Source organism: Bos grunniens, chromosome 16 (assembly GCF_055505025.1).
Source record: "Bos grunniens cultivar Pamir isolate PY7600 chromosome 16, Bosgru_T2T1.0, whole genome shotgun sequence".
Lineage (NCBI taxonomy): Eukaryota > Metazoa > Chordata > Mammalia > Artiodactyla > Bovidae > Bos > Bos grunniens.
This window is the reverse complement of record NC_141180.1, coordinates 77,243,546-77,264,122: the sequence shown is the minus strand read 5'-3', so window position 1 is coordinate 77,264,122 and position 20,577 is coordinate 77,243,546. Positions and strand designations below refer to the sequence as shown.

Sequence of the window (20,577 nt, the reverse complement as noted above, 5' to 3'; positions counted from 1 at the left end):
ATCCTACCCTCGCCTTCTTCCACAGATTCCAAAAGACTGTTCTATACATCTGTGTCTCTTTTGCTGTCTCGCATATAGGGTCATCGTTACCATCTTTCTAAATTTCATATATATGCATTAGTATACTGTATTGGTGTTTTTCTTTCTGGCTTACTTCACTCTGTATAATAGGCACCAGTTCATCCACCTCATTAGAACTGATTCAAATGTATTCTTTTTAATGGCTGAGTAATACTCCATTGTGTATATGTACCACAGCTTTCTTATCCATTCATCTGCTGATGGACATCTAGGTTGCTTCCATGTCCTGGCTATTATAAACAGTGCTGCGATGAACATTGGGGTACACGTTTCTCTTTCAATTCTGGTTTCCTCAGTGTGTATGCCCAGCAGTGGGATTGCTGGGTCATAGAGCAGTTCTACTTCCAGTGTTTTAAGGAATCTCCACACTGTTCTCCATAGTGGCTGTACTAGTTTGCATTCCCACCAACAGTGTAAGAGGGTTCCCTTTTCTCCACACCCTCTCCAGCATTTATTGTTTGTAGACTGTTTGATAGCAGCCATTCTGACTGGCGTGAGATGGTACCTCATTGTGGTTTTGATTTGCATTTCTCTGATAATAAGTGATGTTGAGCATCTTTTCATGTGTTTGTTACAGAAGATATAATATTTAAATACCTTCTCTCTTTTCCTATCTACCACACTGCCAAAGCTATTCCTTGTGAGCCACCCCCAGCCATCTCTAATGGAGACTTTCAGAGCAGCAATAGAGACTACTTTTACTATGGAACAGTGGTTACTTATCAGTGCCATGTTGGACAGAATGGGAAAAAGCTGTTTGACCTCTTGGGTGAGAAGTCAATATATTGCACCAGCAAAGACAATCAAGTTGGCATCTGGAACAGCCCTCCCCCTCAGTGTATTCCTGTAGTCAAATGTCCAATTCCAGAAGTTGAAAATGGAGCTATGGAATCTGGATTTAGGCGTTCATTTTCTTTAAATGACTCTGTGATGTTTAAGTGTAAGCCTGGCTTTACCATGAAAGGCAGCAACACAGTATGGTGCCAACCAAACAGCAAATGGAATCCTCCACTGCCAAAGTGCTTCAAGGGTGAGTTGGGCTGCAACTTTGGGGATCTAGAAATAAAATGAGATTTTGGGAGAGATAGATGTAGGATACCTATGAGAAGAGGATGATAAAGACAGTGTGTGTTGTTGGATATCCTGGTTAAAGAATTTAAAAGTAGCTAGGCAAAGATTCATAAATTTTCTAAAATATTTTTATTATAATACTACATACATATAGGTGTACAAAAGCTTTTCTACTATGCTTGATAAAGGCTTGAGAAAGAACAGCAGCAATAACAACAAAAAAGAGACAGAGAAATTGGAAAACATAAACTAAGTGAAATGGGAGCACTGAATATGAAATAGAAAAGGTGCAACAAACTAGATAAAAGTAAGAGATCATTATATAGTCCAGTTGCTTTTAAACATATCTGCTCATTAGAAACACACCTGGAGCTCTGGAGAGAAAAGTAGCAATACCTGGACATTTTTATTTTTCAAAAAATAATCCAAAATAATTCTTCTATGTATCTGGATTTTAAAAAGTAAATTCAAGTTTTTCTATTAAATAGTAGTTTTAGTGATATAGAATTCTGTTATTTTCTGTTGACCAATCATGATACAGTGGTATTATGTGAATAATAGTTGCATAATCACAATAGTAAAATATGTTTATCAGTTTTCACAATCAATAGATAGACACAAATTAAAAGATAATTATAATTTTATAATGGAAACATGATCAACCTAACAATATAAAATAATTACATATTATTTGGGGGGTTAAATAGGGTGATGTGGTAAGTGGGAAAAAAAATTTTAAAGTAAACTTTGAAAGTAGTATCTAAATGTTGAAGAGATGAGAAATTTACTATATTCTGGGACAGAGCTAGATATACATTAATTTAGGGGAAATCAGAAGACACTAAAAAAAAAAAAAAAAAAAGCAGATAGTACCAGAGCCAGTGATCAAAGATTTTTGTATGATTAAAATTGTATGTAGTTAGATTTTATTTAAATGAGGATAAAATTAACTCTTAATCCCATTAGCCAGGCCAGTAGGGAAAATTGACTGATCAGAATTAGATTCAAATTACTATACGCTTTATACATTCTTCTATTGAAAAATGTAGCCTTTATGGAATAAGGTTAGAATTAAGACTGAGTCACTTCCCCCATTTCCCCTCTTTCTCCTACTTTTATTGAGAAATGCCCGACTTCCTAAAAACCTGGCACCATTTGAAGTTCCTTCCCCAAGACTTAAACACTTCATCAATGGTGTGGGGACCAGGAAGAAAGGGGATATTTTGGTGGTTAAAAAAAAAAAAAAAAGGCATTATAATAGTTTGGTTCCCTTGGCTACAGTATTAGTGAGAGGATATCCATTTAAATAAAACAGGAAAATGATGAGGAGGGGTCATATTTCCTGGCACAGATCAAGATACAGAGGAGATAGATGCAAAGTGCATCATGTCTAAAATATGTAACACATAGTAGCGTCACTCTGTCTCACCCAAAAGAGTGTTTGCCTTAAACTTAGGAGGGCTGACATGACCACCTTTATCCAACTCCTGCCAACCCTAAATTGGCTTAGGTTGTAGAGAAGAAAGTTCTTATTTTAGAAATAACAGGCCTCCGGTCCTGTTTTCTTCTCAGGGTGTCTACCACCTCCACATACCCACCATGGTAATTATAACCAATTGGATGAGGAATTCTTTGCAGTTGGACAGGAAGTGTCCTACAGCTGTGAGCCTGGCTACACTCTCATTGGAACTAATCCTATACAATGCACATCCTTGGGAACCTGGAGCCATCTAGTACCCAAATGTGAAGGTGCATAAAGGTCTATTTCATCTCAAGGAAACTCAGTTGTTTCCTGACTCTTCATGTGCCAGCCTTGTTTCTTTTTTCCTAGTGAAATCATGTGATGACATTCCAAACCAACTTCTCAATGGTCGTGTGGTAGCTCCTCCTAATCTCCAGCTTGGGGCAGAGGTTTCATTTGTTTGTGATAAAGGGTGAGTGCAAAGTGACCCATAGCTAGTCATTGCTAAGTGTGATCTTTAAAGACAGTTACATTTCTTTGCCTCTGATTTTCTCTCTCCTTTTCTTTACCTTTTATGATTAAGAATTCTGTTGTTAAAAGAATCCCATTTATTTTCTCCAAATGTGTGCATGGTCAGCCAAAGTTGGGAACTGTCCTCTCATCATTTGCAAAAGCAAAGATTAGGCTCAGAAGTTAAGATTTCTTTTATGGAGACTGAATGGATGTTGAGGGTTCAGTAAGAGGGGCTCTTTGAAGTGAGCTTAAGAAACAAAGTCTTTGATGTTTTCTTCACTAGGAACTAAGGTTGTTTCCTTCTAATGGTCAAGAAAATCTTAACATTTGGATGCTGAAGATTAAAGCAAGAACTCAAGGAAAGAGCAGACCATCAGGACTGTTTGCTCTGTGTTTTTAGCTGGTCTGAAGTCTTCATATAACTTAGCTAATTCGCAATCTTGGACTTTTTCCTTAGGGAAAATTCTTATGAAGATAGACCCCATTAATCCCACACTCTTGAAAGAAGTGTTTAGTTTCCATGTAACGGAGAATTGGTTTGTTCTGGTGATAATTTGCTGCCCCTTATTGTTTAAGGTACCGGTTAAATGGCCAGTCTTCTAGTCAGTGTGTCTCAGAAGGAATGAGAGTTTTCTGGAGTAATAAATTTCCTGTCTGTGAACGTGAGTAGAAAGCAAAAGTAATCAAGTATGGATTGTGCCTCTTGATTTTTGGTCTGTTCTTATGCATTTATCAATTATAAAATCTATCAACATGTATGCTTTGAACATATACATGCCACTCTTCTGTATGTTTTAGAATGCAGGCCAAAACTAACTTTATTCAGTTGACTACAAATGGTGTTGAGTATTCTATGTGTATAAGGATAAAGGCTCTCAAAAGTTACTCCAGCTGAAAATGAATAGCACTGATGCACTGACATGGTAATGCCACTTCCTCATCTGATGAGCAAATCTTGGAGCTAAATGGAAATCAACCAGAAGTTTCAGAGGTTGGCAGTTTTTTCTTTATTCTGAGACTCACTCAGGAAAAGTGTACATATACTAATACAGCTATAAACAATTAATATTCTTCATGCCCAATAGGACAAGTAAATAAAAGATATTATTTGAAACCATTTCCTGTGGCTTCTTCAAAGGAGACAAGCATTAAAAGAAGACAATTGACTTGCAGTGAGGATGCAGTATCTTTTGTAACAGGACAGAATGTGGTCTCTATACTTAATAGCCCCAGTTGTGCTTGAAATAGGTGTTGCATAATTAGCATGTTCCAGGTATTGTACTTGTCATTTTCAGCTACTTTCTTACTAGATTAGGAAACTGAGGCTTAAAGAGGGTGAGACTTGTCTAAGGTCACGCAGCTATTGAATGACTGTGGGGATTTGAAACCAGGCCTATTGAGCCCAAATTGTACACATGTAATTAGTACGTCATTAACATTATTTTCATGTACTATTTACCTTTTGTTTCATTATTAAAGTTGATTAGACACAGAACTATTCAATAAATTCTGTTTCATTGTTATTGTTTGGTCCTAATTGCTTTTTTTGCTGAAGATCAAGAGAAAGGTAAGAATTTAGCAGCTTAGGGACAGCTCTTACTGAGCTGTCAGAGTCAGTATGAATAAGAAAGAAATTATATGAATTTCTAATCTATTTCTGAAACAGTGACATGACCTATATTTGGATCTTTTATCTAAATTTGAATCTTATTTTCATGATCAGTGTGACCACATATTTTCTTTCCTACTTTGCAGGGATTTTTTGTGACCCCCCTCCTTCTATCAAAAATGGACGCAGTAGTTATTATTCTGGTCCTGTAGCTCATAATGCTGTGGTGACCTATACATGTCAGAGTGCCTTCCGCCTCATTGGAGAAAGACGTCTTTTTTGTATAAGTAAAGACAATGTGAATGGAATCTGGGATAAAGCTCCTCCTATCTGTGAATATTACGATAGAAATTCTGTTTGCTCTGAACCCATAGTACCAGGGGGATACCGAAGTAAAACATCTAGACCACCATTCAGACACGGTGATGCTGTGACATTTTCCTGTAATGCCAATTTCACCATGAAAGGAAACAAAACTGTTTGGTGCCGAGCAAATAGAAGGTGGGGTCCGACACCATTACCAACCTGTGAGAGTGGTGAGTAGAATGAAAGTAAAATTGAGCCAGGAGCTTGGTCCCTTCCATTTCTGTGCAGGTTAAGTTTGGGATCATTCTGAAGGAAGAACAGTGTGAATGTGTAAATGGTAAGGGTGGAGGGAGGAAGCAAGGGAAAGGGTGAAAATGACAGTTTCCTATTTTTTTTTTCCTTAGTTGTAGAGGGATATAAATGTTCATTCATCAATAGAGCAAATAATTTTAAAATATAATGGGAAAATCTAACTGAACACACCTAATATTTGAATGGAATATCTCACAATGATAGAGGCCAGAGTTAGTCTGGACTGTGGAAAGTGGATAGTTTAAACTGTCTATCTAAGGTATTGTCAAATGAAAAGAAATGTGGGCTCCTAAAGCAAAAACATACTAAATGGATTTAAAATTTATCTATAAGAGCTGTTAATGTAGTACGGCAGAAATGATTTGCCATTCCCTTTGACCTCTATAAATACTTTCTGAGTGATCCACACTATATTCCAAACTCATCTCCTAAGCCATAACATTTCAAATCAAGTTACTTTGAAAATGGACATGAGTTTTTGCAAACTCCAGGAGATAGTGAAGGACAGGGAAGTCTGGTATGCTGCAGTCCATTGGGTTGCAAAGAGTTGGACATGACTTAGTGACTGAACAACAACTTTGAGAACAGGAACTACTGTAAGTTCCTTTTCTTTGTATTTTGTTTGACTTACATTGCTTGAACTCTAAATCTGAATTTCAGTTATGTAATTATGGGATCTGGCAATATTTGACAAAAATTGTACTATCAAAATAATCAAAATACGATTCTATCTATAAAATCTTGGGGGCATTCTGAAGATAGTCACAAATGAGGTGACCATGGAAAACAATTGTGTGTGTGTTTGATAGTCACTCAATCATGTCTGACTCTTTGAGACTCACAGACTGGAGTCTGCCAGGCTCTTTTGTCCATGGAATTCTCCAGGCAAGAATACTAGAATGAGTTGCCATTCCCTTCTCCATGGGGTATTCCTGACCTAGGGATGGAACCCAAGTCTCCTGCATTGCAGGCAGATTCTTTACCATCTGAGCCATCAGGGAAGCCTGAAAAACAATTAAGTCTTTATAAAGACTTAGATAGGCCTCTATGTATTGACATGGAAAGACATAGATTATTAAACAAATAAAGCAAGGCATTGAACAATATGTATTGAGCATCACACAAAGGAAAAATGTGTGTGTATATATCACATATAGGATAAAAACAAACTATATTACTGATATCTGGCAGGATAATCTTATAAATAACAGCATGCTACTTTTGGAGCATAGAATAGGCTTAAGGGTAGAATGGGAGTATGAGTGAAAAATGGACTTTATTTTTTGGTAATTGAAGGTTTTCACATGGTAAATATAATTCATAAAGTATAACTAAAATATAATGTACTATTTGTAGTATAAAATGGATATAATTAAACCACACCTGTTTAATCTTTAAAAGACTGAGTTGAATATTAATAATGACTGTTTGCCATACATCATGTATCATTTATTTGGATGTATGTACTAAATCAAAATACAGACTGTGAAGGAACTGTTATCTGATGACCTTTTTCCTAATGTGTGTGTAAAGATATCCCCCTGGAGTGTCCTTCACTTCCCACAATTGCCAATGGGCATCACACAGGGGAGAGTGTTGGCTCCTTTGCTCCAGGATTGACTGTGACCTACAGTTGTGAACCTGGTTATTTACTTCTTGGAGAAAACACCATTCACTGTTTGTCTTCGGGAGACTGGAGTGCTGTTGCTCCCACATGTAAAGGTACTCTAAATTGACAATCATCTGGGTTAAGAATTTGGGCTGTTATGTTACTTGCCATATTTTGCTCATCTTTGGATTGCTTTCTTAGAGGCAGAGTGTGAAGCTCCAGGACCATTTCTCAATGGGCAGATAAAGAGGCCCACTAGTTTTGGGGTTGGTGCAACTGTGAACTTTTCCTGTAATGAAGGGTGAGTGTCTAGAGGCCCAATGGGGTTTCATTCATTTGACTTATGTGTGCATGGTGTGAACTGTGAAACTATGAGGGTCGATGGACAGCTTGAGGTTGTGAGATAATGCTGATAAAAAGAAGTTAGTGCCCACAAATTAAGTGAATTTATCTTGGATTTTTAATAGAGGCTTTCATTCTGCCTAATCATTCTGAATGACCTCCCTTTGTCTCCAGGTATCGGTTACAAGGACCACTTTCTAGTCAGTGTGTAATTTTTGGACAGCGTACTTTTTGGACCAGGATGCCAGCATGTGAAGGTAAGTTAGGCAACTGTAGTTTGTAACTTGCTCCTTGGCCAGAGGTTCAGCAAGACACTGCCTCCTCAGCTTAACTGAAAGTTTTTTGTCTAGTTGTTACTACACAGATCTTATAGAACAAAGATCTCCTCTAGAGATCTTTGTCTTTTCATACTGTTCACGGGGTTCTCAAGGTAGGAGTACTGAAGTAGTTTGCCATTTCCTTCTCCAGTGGATCACATTTTTTCAGAACTCTCCACCATGACCATTCATCTTGGGTGGCCCTGCACAGCATGGCTCAAAGTTTCACTGACTTGCACAGGCTGTGAAGAAATCTTTAGATTTTAAGGGATATATTCTTCACTGAAGCATCCTTGTATTATCTCTTTATCCTTTGCTTACTCAGGTAAAACAGGGTTCCTGAGCATTTTTTTCTCTGAAAGCTATGTACAATTGCCATCCAGGCCATGCACATAATGGAGATTATATACTTGGTAAAAGAAATAAAAGGATCAGCAAAGTAGATATATTCAGGAACAAAATTTTAGATCATACTTTCTGAATTATTTTGCTATAGCTGCTTTGACAGATTCATCACAGATTCAAACACTATTGTCCCTGAACCGAGGATATGAGAGTGGCATCTAGAAACACCGGAGACATTCTTTGTTGATAGTACAGCTGTAATCTTGTCAACTATCTCTCTAATTTTCTAGAAATTCTTTGCCCATCACCTCCTCCTATACTCAATGGAAGACATACAGGCACCACTTCAGTGATCTTTCGATATGGAAGCACAGTCAGTTACACTTGTGACCCAGGCCCAGAGAAAGGAGTGAACTTCATCCTCGTTGGGGAGAGAACTATCCGTTGTACCACCGATAGTCAGAAGACTGGGACCTGGAGCGGACCTGCCCCACGCTGTGAACTTTCTGTTTCTGAGCTTTTGTGTCCACCTCCTCAGATCCCAAGAGGCCAAATATCATCTGGGCAGAGAGATCAATATTCCTATAATGACACTGTGGTATTTGCTTGCATGTTTGGCTTTACCATGAAGGGTAGCAGGGCAGTCCGATGTAATGCCCAAGGCACATGGGAACCGTCAGTACCAGTCTGTGAAAAGGGTGGGTATTCCAATGTTCAGAATAAATGCTACTGATTTCTTCTTTAGAAACATTAGAGAAGGTGTTATGGACTTCAGCAGGACCTTTTCCAGCTTCCAGTCCCCTCAATTATACCAAGTATCAGTTTAGTTCAGTCACTCAGTCATGTCCGACTCTTTGTGACCCCCATGGACTGCATCACATCAGGCCTCCCTGTCCATCACCAACTCCCAGAGCTTGCTCAAACTCAGGTCCATCGAGTCAGTGATGACATCCATCCATCTCATCCTCTGTCATCCCCTTCTCCTGTCTTCAATCTTTCTCAGCATCAGGGTCTTTTCCAATGAGTTAGCTGTTCACATCAGGTGGCCAAAGTATTGGAGCTTCAGCATCAGTCCTTCCAATGAACATTCAGGGCTGATTTCCTTTAGGATTGACTGGTTGGATCTCCTTGCAGTCCAATGGATTCTCAAGAATCTTCTCCAACACCACAGTCCAAAAGCATCAATTCTTTGGTGCTCAGCTTTATTTATGGTCTGACTCTTACATCCATATGTGACTACTGGAAAAACCATAGCTTTGACTATACAGACCTTTGTCGGCAAAGTAATGTCTCTGCTTTTTAATATGCTGTCTAGGTTGGTCATACGTTTTCTTTCAAGGAGCAAGTGTCTTTTAATTACATGGCTGCAGTCACCATGCACAGCAATTTTGGAGTCCAAGAAAATAAAGTATGCCACTGTTTCCATTGTTTCCCCATCCTTGGGTTGGAATCTTCCCACCTTGCAGGCAGATTCTTTACCATCTGAACCACCAGGGAAGCCCAAGAATACTGAAATGGGCAGCCCATCCCTTCTCCAGGGAATCTTCCCAACCCAGAGATCGAACCGGGTTCTCCTGCATTGCAGGTGGATTCTTTACCAGCTGAGCTTTCAGGGAAGCCCACCCTCATCAAATATAGTGAATATCAGTTATACAGAGCCTTTTAAAACACTACCATTCATTTTGTGGAAGTATCCTTGGAGGAAAAACATTAGGGATCACTAAATTGTCCCTTTCTTTAAAGTGAAAAAAAAAAAAAAAAACTGGAGAAAATGTTTGCTTGTCTTAACAGTGATTTCTTAAAAGAGACTTCAGCAAAATCCCACCCTATAGATAGATCAGAATCTCCCATTAGAAGCATACAAGAGGGTTCCTTAAAACAGGAAGAGACAGCAAATGAGTTGGAGCACTCAGTTGGAATGGAAAACAATCTACAGCAGCCTAAATGCAGAAAAAAAAAGAAAAAGAAAAAGATAACCACTGACCTAAAGTTACCCAAAACTGGGCTGCAAGATTACGGCTGTACTGTACAACTGCCACCAGAATGGCATTGTAGCATTGATATCAATATCTTTGGCTCAGTTTTTTCTGTTGTTTACATAAGAAAAATTATCTGCCTTTCTTTTAGATTGTCAAGCCCCTCCTAAAATCCTCAATGGGCAGAAGGAAGACAGACACAGGGTTCGCTTTGACCCTGGGACATCCATAAAATACAGCTGTGACCTTGGCTATGAGCTGGTGGGAGAAGAATCCATACATTGTACCCCTGATGGAGTGTGGATGCCCACTGCTCCCACATGCAAAGGTGCCAGGCTCTGAATTTTGATTTTTTTTTTTTTTTTTTTGGTTTTGAAATGGCCTTCAGTTGATTTCTCATTCTCCTTTTTTTTTTCTTAGTGGCAGAATGTGAACCTGTCGGAAAGCAAGTCTTTAAAAAACCCAAGAACCAATTTATTAGACCAGATGTTAACTCTACTTGTGATGAAGGGTAAGTGAGGACTATCTCAGACTACAGTAGCTACACTGCAAGCCCTGTGTTAAGAGTTTATCTCAAAGACCTTCTTCATGGGTTTGTGGACATGTTGATCACTCTGTTTTTCCATTAATGGAGACTATGCTGTTCAGTGGATGGGTTGTGCTCCTGGTGGCTACATTTTTGTTCCTATAGTTGCCTGTCCTGAAAGTAATATGTGCTATTGAGCCAATAGCTTTTGCTTAGGCTAATGGTCCACAGATAACAAAATGTCTTGACTCTTTGTCCCTAGGTACCGACTGGGTGAAAGTGTCTATCAGCAGTGTCAAGGCACAATTCCTTGGTTTATGGAAATTCGTCTTTGTAAAGGTAAGTAGAAAAATAACAGGGGATCTAGAATAATGTGAGATCAATGAATATGAATAACAGAGGATCTAGCTTCCTGTGGCGGCTCAGATGGTAAAGCGTCTCTCTACAATGCAGGAGACCCGGGTTTGATCCCTGGGTTGGGAAGATCCCCTGGAGAAGGAAATGGCAATCCACTCTAGTACTATTGCCTGGAAAATCCCATGGACAGAGGAGCTTGGTAGGCTACAGTCTATGAGGTCTCAAAGAGTCGGACACGACTGAGCAACTTCACTTTCACTTTCACTTTAGCTTCCTATGAGATTTCTGTTTTAGACATGTTATGGGATTATGAATATTAGATTCCATTCTTTTCTCTCTGTCAATAGTTATAGTTGCACAGTTTTGCTTTCTGTTGTCTCCTCTTTTACTCAAAGCATAGCAATCACTTAATGTGAACTCATTTAACTACTGATTCTCTTATGTGATTTGGGAGAATAAGAGTAATGAAGTCAGTAAGTATATGAACCATCATCCTTAAGTCTGGGTATACTAGCTTAGTGGTAAGAAAGAGGACTGAGATGAGATCTGAACTCAGATTCTATTTCTACTTATTGACTTGGGGCAATTTATGTAATTTCTCTGAACTCAGGCCTCTTATCTGTAATGTTGCCATAAGATTTCAGACCTCAAAGTTGTTATAATTAAATGCTACTATCCCTACATTAAGGATGAGAACATTGTCTAGCAAAAAGTAGATGTTAAGTAAACAATAAAAATTCTTGGCTAACCTACCATACCATCACAACACAAAGATAAGCCATCTCAAAAAACCTTAATTCTATTCCTCTGTGCTGTTTATTGACCTATTCATATCAGTTCAGTACTAAGTCATATCCGACTCTTTGGAACTCCATGGACTACAGCATGCCAAGCTGCCCTGTCCATCTCCAACTCCCAGAGCTTGCTCAACACATGTCCAACACGTAGGTGATGCCAACCAGCCATCTCATCCTCTGGTGTCCCCTTCTTCTCCTGACTTCAGTCCTTCCAGCATCAGGGTCTTTTGCATCAGGTGCCCAAAGTATTGGAGTTTCAGCTTCAGAAGTCCTTCCAATGAATATTCAAGACTGATTTCCTTTAGGATTGACTGATATGATCTCCTTGCAGTCCAAAGGACTCGAAAGAGTCTTCTCCAACACCACAGTTCAAAAGCATCAATTCTTGGATGCTCAGCTTTCTTTATGCTCCAACTCTCACATCCACACATGACTACTGGAAAAACTATAGCTTTGACTCTCTCTCTCTCTTTCGTTGCTCCGTCATGTCCGACTCTTGTGATCGCATGGACTGCAGCCTGCCAGGCTCCTCTGTCCATGGGATTCTCCAGGCAAGAATACTGGAGTGGGTTGCCATTTCATTCTCCAGGGTATCTTCCTGACCCAGGTATTGAACCCGGGTCTTCTGCATTGCAGACAGATACTTTACCAACTGAGCTATAAGGGAAGCCCTCATAGCCCTCTAGCTTTGACTAGAAGGACCTTTTTTGGCAAAGTAATGTTTCTGCTTTTTAATATGCTGTCTAGGTTGGTCATACCTTTTCTTCCAAGGAACAAGCATATTTTAATTTCATGGCTGTTGTCACCATCTTCAGTGATTTTGGAGCCCAAGAAAATAAAGTCTCTCACTGCATTGTTTCTCCATTTGTTTGCCATGAAGTGATGGGACCAGATGCCATGATTTTCATTTTTTGAATGTTGAGTTTTAGGCCAGCGTTTTCACTCTCTTCTTTCACTTTCATCAAGAGGCCCTTTACTTCCTCTTCACTTTCTGCCTTAGGGTGATGTCATCTGCTTATTTTAGGTTATTAATATTTCTCCTGGCAATCTTTATTCCAGCTTGTGCTTCATCCAGCCCAGCATTTTGCATGATGTACTCTGCATATAAGTTAAACAAGCAGGGTGACAATATACAGCCTTTATGTACTCCTTTCCCAATTTGGAACCAGTCTGTTGTTCCATATCTGGTTCTAACTGTCACTTCTTGACCTGCATACAAATTTCTCAGGAGACAGGTAAGGTTGTCTGGGGTTCCCATCTCTTTAAGAATTTTCCACAATTTGTTGTGATGTTGTGATCCACAGTCAAAGGCTTTGGCATAGTCAATAAAGCAGAAGTAGATGTTCTTCTGGAACTCCTGTTTTTCTACAATCCAACGGATGTTGGCAATTTGATCTCTGGTTCCTCTGCCTTTGCTAAATCCAGCTTGAACATCTGGAAGTTCTTGGTTCAGTACTGTTGAAGCTTAGCTTGGAGAATTTTGAGCATTACTTTACTAGTGGGTGAACATTTGTGTGGTAGTGTGAAACTACTTTGGCATTGCCTTTCTTTGGGATTGGAATGAAAAGTGACTTTTTCCATTCTTGTGGTCACTGATGAGTTTTCCAAATTTTCTTGAATATTGAGTGCCACACTTTCATAGCACCATCTTTTAGGATTTGAAATAGCTCAGCTGGAATTCCATCATCTCCACTACCTTTGTTTGCAGTGATGTTTCCTAATGCCCACTTGAATTCACACTCTAGGATGTCTGACTATAGGTGAGTGATCACAGGATCATCATTATCTGAGTCTTGAAGATCTTTTTTGTATAACTCTTCTGTGTATTCTTGCCACCTCTTCTTAATATCTTCTGCTTCTGTTAGGTCTATACCATTTCTGTCCTTTATTGTGCCCATCTTTGTATGAAATGTTCCCTTGGTATCTTAAATGTTCTTGAAGAGATCTCTAGTTTCTTCCCATTCTATTGTTTTCCTCTATTTCTTTGCATTGATCACTTGAAAAAGGCTTTCTTATCTCTTCTTGCTATTCTTTGGAACTCTGTATTCAGATGGGTTTATCTTTCCTTGTCTCCTTTGCCTTTCACTTCTCTTCTTTTCTTAGCTATTTGTAAGGCCTCCTCAGGAAACCATTTTGACTCTTTGCATTTTTTCTTTTTTCTTTCAGATGGTCTTAATCACTACCTCCTGTACAATGTCATGAACTTCTATCTATAGTTTTTCAGGCATTTTGTCTATCAGATCTAATCCCTTGAATCTATTTGTCACCTCCACTGTATAATCAGAAGAGATTTGATTTAGGTCTTACCTGAAGGTCTGGTGGTTTTCTCTACTTTCTTCAATTTAAGTCTGAATTTTGCAATAAGGAGTTCATGATCTGAGCCACAGTCAGCTCCCAGTCATGTTTTTGCTAATTGTATAGAGCTTCTCCATCTTCTGAAAAGAATATAATCAATATGATTTTGGTATTAACCATCTGGTGACGTCCATGTATAGAGTCATCTCTTGTGTTGTTGGAAAAGGATATTTGCTGTGACCAGTTCATTCTCTTGGCAAAACTCTGTTAGCCTTTGCCTTGCTTCATTTTGTACTCCAGGGCAAACTTGCCCGTTGTTCCAGGTATCTCTTGACTTCCTACTTTTGCATTCCAGTCCCCTGTGATGAAAAGAATATCTTTTTTGGGTGTTAGTTCTAGAGTGTCTTGTAGGTCATCCTAGAACCATTCAGCTTCAGCTTCTTCAGCATTAGTGGTTGGTGTACAGACTTGGATTACTGTGATATTGAATTGTTTGCCTTGGAAATGAACAGAGATCATTCTGTCATTTTTGAGATTGCACCCAAGTACTGCATTTCAGACTATTTTGTAGACTTTGAGGGAAACTCTTCTTCTAAGGGATTCTTGTCCACAGTAATAGGTATATTGGTCATCTGAACTAAATTATCCCATTCCAGTCCATTTTAGTTCACTGATTCCTAAACAGTTGATGTTCACTCTTGTCATCTCGTTTGACCATTTCCAATTTACCTTGATTTGTGGACCTAACATTCCAGGTTCCTATGCAATATTGTTCTTTACAGCATCAGACTTTACTTCCATCATCAGTCACATCCCCAGCTGGGGATTGTTTTCACTTTGGCTCTGTCTCTTCATTCTTTCTGGAGTTATTTCTCCACTTTTCTCCAGTAGCATATTGGGCACCTACCAACTTGAGGAGGTCATCATTCAGTGTCATATCTTTTTGCCTTTTCATACAGTTCATGGGGTTCTCAAAGAAAGAATACTGAAGTGGTTTGCCATTTCCTTCTCAAGTGGACCACATTATGTCATAAGTCGCCACCATGACCCATCTATCCTGGTGGCTCATAGTTTTATTGAGTTAGACATGTTGTGGTCCCTGTGATCAGTTTGGTTAGTTTTCTGTGATTGTGATTTTCATTCTGTCTGCCTATTGACCTATTGGTTGTTATAAAAAGAATTCTTTTCTTAATAATTTGCTATCAGACTTTAGTCACAATATGATATTTATATACATCTTTTAACACATTGCAAAGATTTTTTCAATGAAATCTTTTAAATTGAATTTTACATACATGATGAGTTTTGACACAAAACATAATCATATCTCACCCATATTCTCTAGGAAACCTGATAAAAGATTTATAATCAGCTTCATTTCTTTTCTTTGGTGTTTAATACTGAAACAGAATTGTAGAGTAAGTTTTCCTCCCTCCAGATATCACCTGCCCACCACCTCCTGTTATCTACAATGGAGTACACACAGGCAGTTCTTCAGAAGATGTCCTGTATGGAACTACAGTCACTTACACATGTAACCCTGGGCCAGAGAGAGGAGTGAAGTACAACCTCATTGGGGAGAGCACAATTCGTTGTATAAGCAATGATCAAGAGACAGGCATCTGGAGTGGCCCTGCTCCTCTCTGTAAACTCTCCCTCCCTGCTGTTCAATGTTCGCATGTCCATGTTGCAAATGGATACAAGATATCTGGAAAGGAAGCTCCATATTTCTACAATGACAGTGTGATATTCAAGTGTGATGATGGATTTATTTTGAAGGGCAGCAGTCAGGTTCGTTGCAAAGCCAATAACACCTGGGATCCTGAAATACCAGTTTGTGAAAAAGGTAAAAATCAAGTGGAGAAAAAATGGAGGTATTTATTTGTTTATTCTTGTTTGTTACCTCCCACTCAAAGCTAGAGTTGTGGGAAAAAGCAAAGGGGCATAGATTACCATCCCATTCTGTATTAAAACAGTCTATTCGTGTTGTATATGTTCTTTATCCAAATGCTCCCTTGGATATGGGATAAAGTCAAGGTAGATAATTCAGAAGATCTGTTTTTAAGGTGGCAGTTTCCTTCAAAAGAGCAGAAAGCACTCAGTAATGAATAAGGGCTTGCTGTTTTGCTTAAAAGTTTCAGATTGTCTATTGTCAAATGTTGTGTATTTAGTGTTCTTGAGTTTTTGTTGGTATTTATGTGGGAAGTTTTCTCTCCAGGCTGTCAGCCACCCTCTGGGCTCCACCATGGTCGGCATACAGGTGGAAATAGGGTCCTCTTTGTCTCTGGGATGACTGTAGACTACACCTGTGACCTTGGTTACTTGCTTGTGGGAAACAGATCCATTCATTGTATGTCTTCAGGAAATTGGAGTCCGTCTGTCCCTCGGTGTGAAGGTATTTTCAGTTCCTGAGTTGTCTTTCTCTTTTATATCAAGCATATATAAGTAATTTCAACTTTGCTCCTCTAGAAGCACAATGCCAACCTTTGGAAGAAGATGTTCGAGAACCTCCAGTTGATTCACTTGTGGTACCAGTTAATACATCTTGCCAAGAAGGGTTAGTAAGACTCATTCTCATAAAGGGTCTCCATCTTGCTTTATGCATTAATTCTAGCCTCAATTTGTCCTGGTGACTCCCTTTTAAGGTTCTTCATTGTCACATTAACAGAGGATGCGAGGTTATGAAGGTCTAACTAGCATCTCTAACTTTTCAGTCCTTTATTGACATGAAAATGTCTTTGCTGGGAGCACCCTAAGTCTAAAGCAGTTTTCTTACTTGAAGGGCCAAGACTTTTGACTCTTTTGTGCCAAATTTCTTATTTAGAAGTGCCTCTATATTACTGGTTTGAGGAGGCTAGGTTTCAGAGATGTGATTTTTAAGAAGAGAAAATGTATTATAATCTCTCTCTAGGTACCGGATGATGAAATATGCTTTTCAAAAATGTCAAGATGATGAAAATAGGGTTTGGTTCCAAAGGATTCCAGTTTGTGAAAGTAAGTTAAAAAAAAAAAAAAAAAAGTCCATGGGGTTGTAGAGAGGTAAAGAGGATAGGTCACTGCAGAGCTATTCTATGCCTCAGCAGTGTATGTGTTCTAGCTTAGTTTATATAAAACATGTTTTGGTATTTAGATAGTACTGGCAGTGGGAAACAAAACTGTCAAGTAGGAAATGAATACCGTTGACCCTCTGTGTTTGCAGGCTTCATAACTTTGTGTCAACCAACTGTAAATAATATATATATTATATATTATTTACATTTACATTATTTATATTTATATTATTTATATTATATATATATAATATATACTTATATATATATAATATATATATATATTATATATATTTTTAAATCCTGAAAGTTTCCAAAAGCTAAACTTGAATTTGCTATGCACTGTGTACTATTTACTTAGCATTTACATTGTATTTGTAAATATTTAGATAGCATTTATATTGTATTCAGTATTATAAGTCATCTAGAGGTGATTTAAAATATATAGGAGTCTGTGCATAAGTTAAATGCAAACACTATGCCATTTTATATAAGAAGCTTAAGCCTCCTTGGAATTTGGTACTGATGGGGGACCCTGGAATCAGTCCCTTGTGGGTACTGAGGAATGACTGTATTTGCAGTAAGCCTGCTAATTGCTAAAAATTAAAAAAATAACAATATAAACTATTTATTTCATGGGAACATAGCTGTATTTATTCCTTTGTCTATATTTATACTCTATTTTCTGAATTATTTTGGAATGAGTATGTATTATTCATAGAGTCAAAAAATTCAATGAAGTTTTTTAAAGAAATTATGATTCAGCATCTAAAATTTAAATAACTTTATGTGTGCTCAGTTACTCAGCCATGTCCAACTCTTTGCAACCTCATGGACTGTAGCCTGCCAGGCTCCTCTGTCTATGGAGTTTTCCAGGCAAGAACTAAGTGGATTGACATTTCCTCCTCCAAGAAACAACTTTATAGCTATGTGCAGTACACACAAGGCAATGGCACCCCACTCCAGTACTCTTGCCTGGAAAATCCCATGGACAGAGGAGCCTGGTCGGCTGCAGTCCATGGGGTCGCTGAGGGTCGGACACGACTGAGAGACCTCACTTTCACTTTTCACTTTCATGCATTGGAGAAGGAAATGGCAACCCGCTCCAGTGTTCTTGCCTGGAGAATCCCAGGGACAGGGGAGTCTGGTGGGCTGCTGTCTATGGGGTTGCACAGAGTCAGACATGACTGAAGCAACGCAGCAGCAGCAGTAGCAGCAGCAGTACACACAGTTGCATAGTGGCATTTGTATCTGAATGAAGACTGTCTACTATGGTGTACCAGCTGAAGCAGAATTTCCTGTTCTCTTCTGCAGTTATCCACTGTCAGGACCCACCAGTGATTAACAATGGGAGGTACAGAGGTGTGCTGCCAGGAGGCTTTCCATATGGAAGCGAAGTCTCTTATGAATGTGATCAAGGATTTGATCTCCTGGGAGAGAAAAGTATACGGTGCATAAGTGATTCTAAAGGACTTGTATCTTGGAGTGGACGTGCCCCGCAGTGCTTAAAATCTCCTCCTGTGACTCACTGCCCTAACCCAGAAGTCATGCATGGACACAAGCTAAATAAAACCTATTCTTCATATTCCCACAATGACATATTACATATTGCCTGCAATCCCGGCTTCATCATGAATGGCAGTCACTTGATTAGATGCCATACCAACAACAAATGGGTGCCAGGTGTACCAACTTGCATCAAAAAGGGTAAGATATTTTAAGGAACAAAATATGGGGTGTTACATAGAATTTTTAAAAAGGGGTTTTGAATGTGCACTTGTCATTTCACCTATAGAAAGGCAAGTTAAAAGCTTAGGTAATCATATTATTTTACAAAACACTTGCTTGTCTTATTTTCTCAGCTCATTTTTTGTTTTCCTTTTTCTTTCCAAGCATGTTGACAAAAGGTACATGAAAGGATAACAGTTAACTTCTAAATTGATAGGATCTTCCAAATTTATTATTTTTATTAGTTTAGAATAGCAAAAATGCACATACCTTTTTCAGCAAATGTTTGGCAGTAACATTGCTTGATAATTTCATATTTAAGGCTGTGCTATCAGCCAGAAAGATATATTTGAGTATTCTGGAGAATGGAACTAGCCTTAAAACCCACTTAATTGTCTTGTAATTTTAGTTGTCATTGGTGGTTTTATCCCTGTCAGTGGCTATCTGCAACAGAGAATGCCAACTGGCAACCAAGAACTGAATTCAGAACTGTTTATTTTTGTCTAGCACAGCAGTCTTATTTTAAGTGAGACCCATCCCTACTGCCCAAGATAAACTGTGAATCTGTGATACAGTGAGGATCCCCTTTGCTTTCCTGCAAGGTACCAGTAGCTTGAATTAGGCAGTGGCTGCCATTTTTAGAAAGATAGGTGCTCTATAACTTGGCATCACTTCCTGGTGCCTGTAGATATTTGAAGGCGTGACACTTGACTATAGCCTTTCTACCATATAAAGAGAAAAGATTACTATTCTTTGATAGATTACAATTGTAGGCTGCAACCACTGATGTTTCATTATCTTACTTTTGACATTTGCTTTCAGATCATATATGGTGTAGGTAGGAAATGCAAATATCTGTCCTATACTGCTTGGTTTGGGTGGAATGAGTATTTTTGGATACTGATCAGTTGGCTTGTTGCCTGCCTTCTTTATGTATTGTTATCAACTACAGAGAGTATTGGCTATGTGTTCCTCTGTACTAAATTAAAAATCCTTTCATATTGATGTCTAAGCTTTCTTTGGCTGTCAACGTCCACTTACAATCTCCCATGGAAATCATACTGGTGGAGACATAACTCGATTTTCTCCTGGAATGTCAATCCTGTACAGCTGCAACCAAGGCTATCTGCTTGTGGGAGAGGCACTCCTTCTTTGCACACATGAAGGAACCTGGAACCAACCTGCTCCATATTGTAAAGGTGTGTTCTGTATTTGTTTTCTTATTTTTTAAATAAAATTTGTCCCAAGTAGATATTTTCAGTTAAGTACTTTCAACTTGCTTCTAAGTCACTTCAGTTGTGCCCGACTCTGTGAGACCCCATAGATGGCAGCTTACCAGGCTCCGCCGTCCCTGGGATTCTCCAGGCAAGAACACTGGAGTGGGTTGCCATTTCCTTCTCCAATGCATGAAAGTGAAAAGTGAAAGTGAAGTCGCTCAGTTGTGTCTGACTCTTAGTGACCCCATGGACTGCAGCCTACCAGGCTCCTCTGTCCATGGGATTTTCCAGGCAAGAGTACTGGAGTGGGGTGCCATTGCCTTCTCCTAAGTACTTTCAACTTAAAATAGCCAAATAGATGCATTGATTGGATCATTTAATTAATGTATTTAATACAATTAAATATATTTAATTGGATTAATAGATGAAGTAATCTAAATATTGCAAAATAAAGAAAATGACTGAAGGCCTTAGTCTATATGAGCTATCATATATGTAGTCACTTAAATATGGAAAGATGAAGTCTTTATGTAGATTAAACAACTAATACAGATCGAATGTGCACTGTGGTTAGTTATGATAAGTGTACATTTGACAAAATACTCCTAAAAATACTTTTTTGAGCATATTTCCCTGTAAGTGGTGGTAGAATTATGGGTATACT

At 38.6% G+C, this 20,577-nt stretch overlaps 1 protein-coding gene across 8 annotated transcripts in view; it reads left to right on the top strand.

Moving 5' to 3' along the window:
* CR2 (complement C3d receptor 2) overlaps window positions 1-20,577 on the top strand; it is a 49,252-nt gene that overhangs the window by 16,585 nt on the left and 12,090 nt on the right. For 3 of the 8 annotated variants that reach the window (XM_086342780.1, XM_086342776.1, XM_086342777.1), the window contains 18 exons: window positions 713-1,111; window positions 2,725-2,901; window positions 2,984-3,086; window positions 3,704-3,789; window positions 4,883-5,272; window positions 6,888-7,076; window positions 7,165-7,264; window positions 7,480-7,562; window positions 8,258-8,665; window positions 10,095-10,271; window positions 10,364-10,454; window positions 10,732-10,808; window positions 15,357-15,764; window positions 16,137-16,313; window positions 16,388-16,475; window positions 16,830-16,912; window positions 18,283-18,675; window positions 19,710-19,895. In XM_086342780.1, the coding sequence (XP_086198906.1) occupies window positions 713-1,111; window positions 2,725-2,901; window positions 2,984-3,086; window positions 3,704-3,789; window positions 4,883-5,272; window positions 6,888-7,076; window positions 7,165-7,264; window positions 7,480-7,562; window positions 8,258-8,665; window positions 10,095-10,271; window positions 10,364-10,454; window positions 10,732-10,808; window positions 15,357-15,764; window positions 16,137-16,313; window positions 16,388-16,475; window positions 16,830-16,912; window positions 18,283-18,675; window positions 19,710-19,895 (3,615 nt within the window). The remainder of the gene's footprint in view (window positions 1-712; window positions 1,112-2,724; window positions 2,902-2,983; window positions 3,087-3,703; window positions 3,790-4,882; window positions 5,273-6,887; window positions 7,077-7,164; window positions 7,265-7,479; window positions 7,563-8,257; window positions 8,666-10,094; window positions 10,272-10,363; window positions 10,455-10,731; window positions 10,809-15,356; window positions 15,765-16,136; window positions 16,314-16,387; window positions 16,476-16,829; window positions 16,913-18,282; window positions 18,676-19,709; window positions 19,896-20,577) is intronic. The other 5 variants (XM_086342781.1, XM_086342778.1, XM_086342779.1 and 2 more) reach the window with 5 other exon arrangements.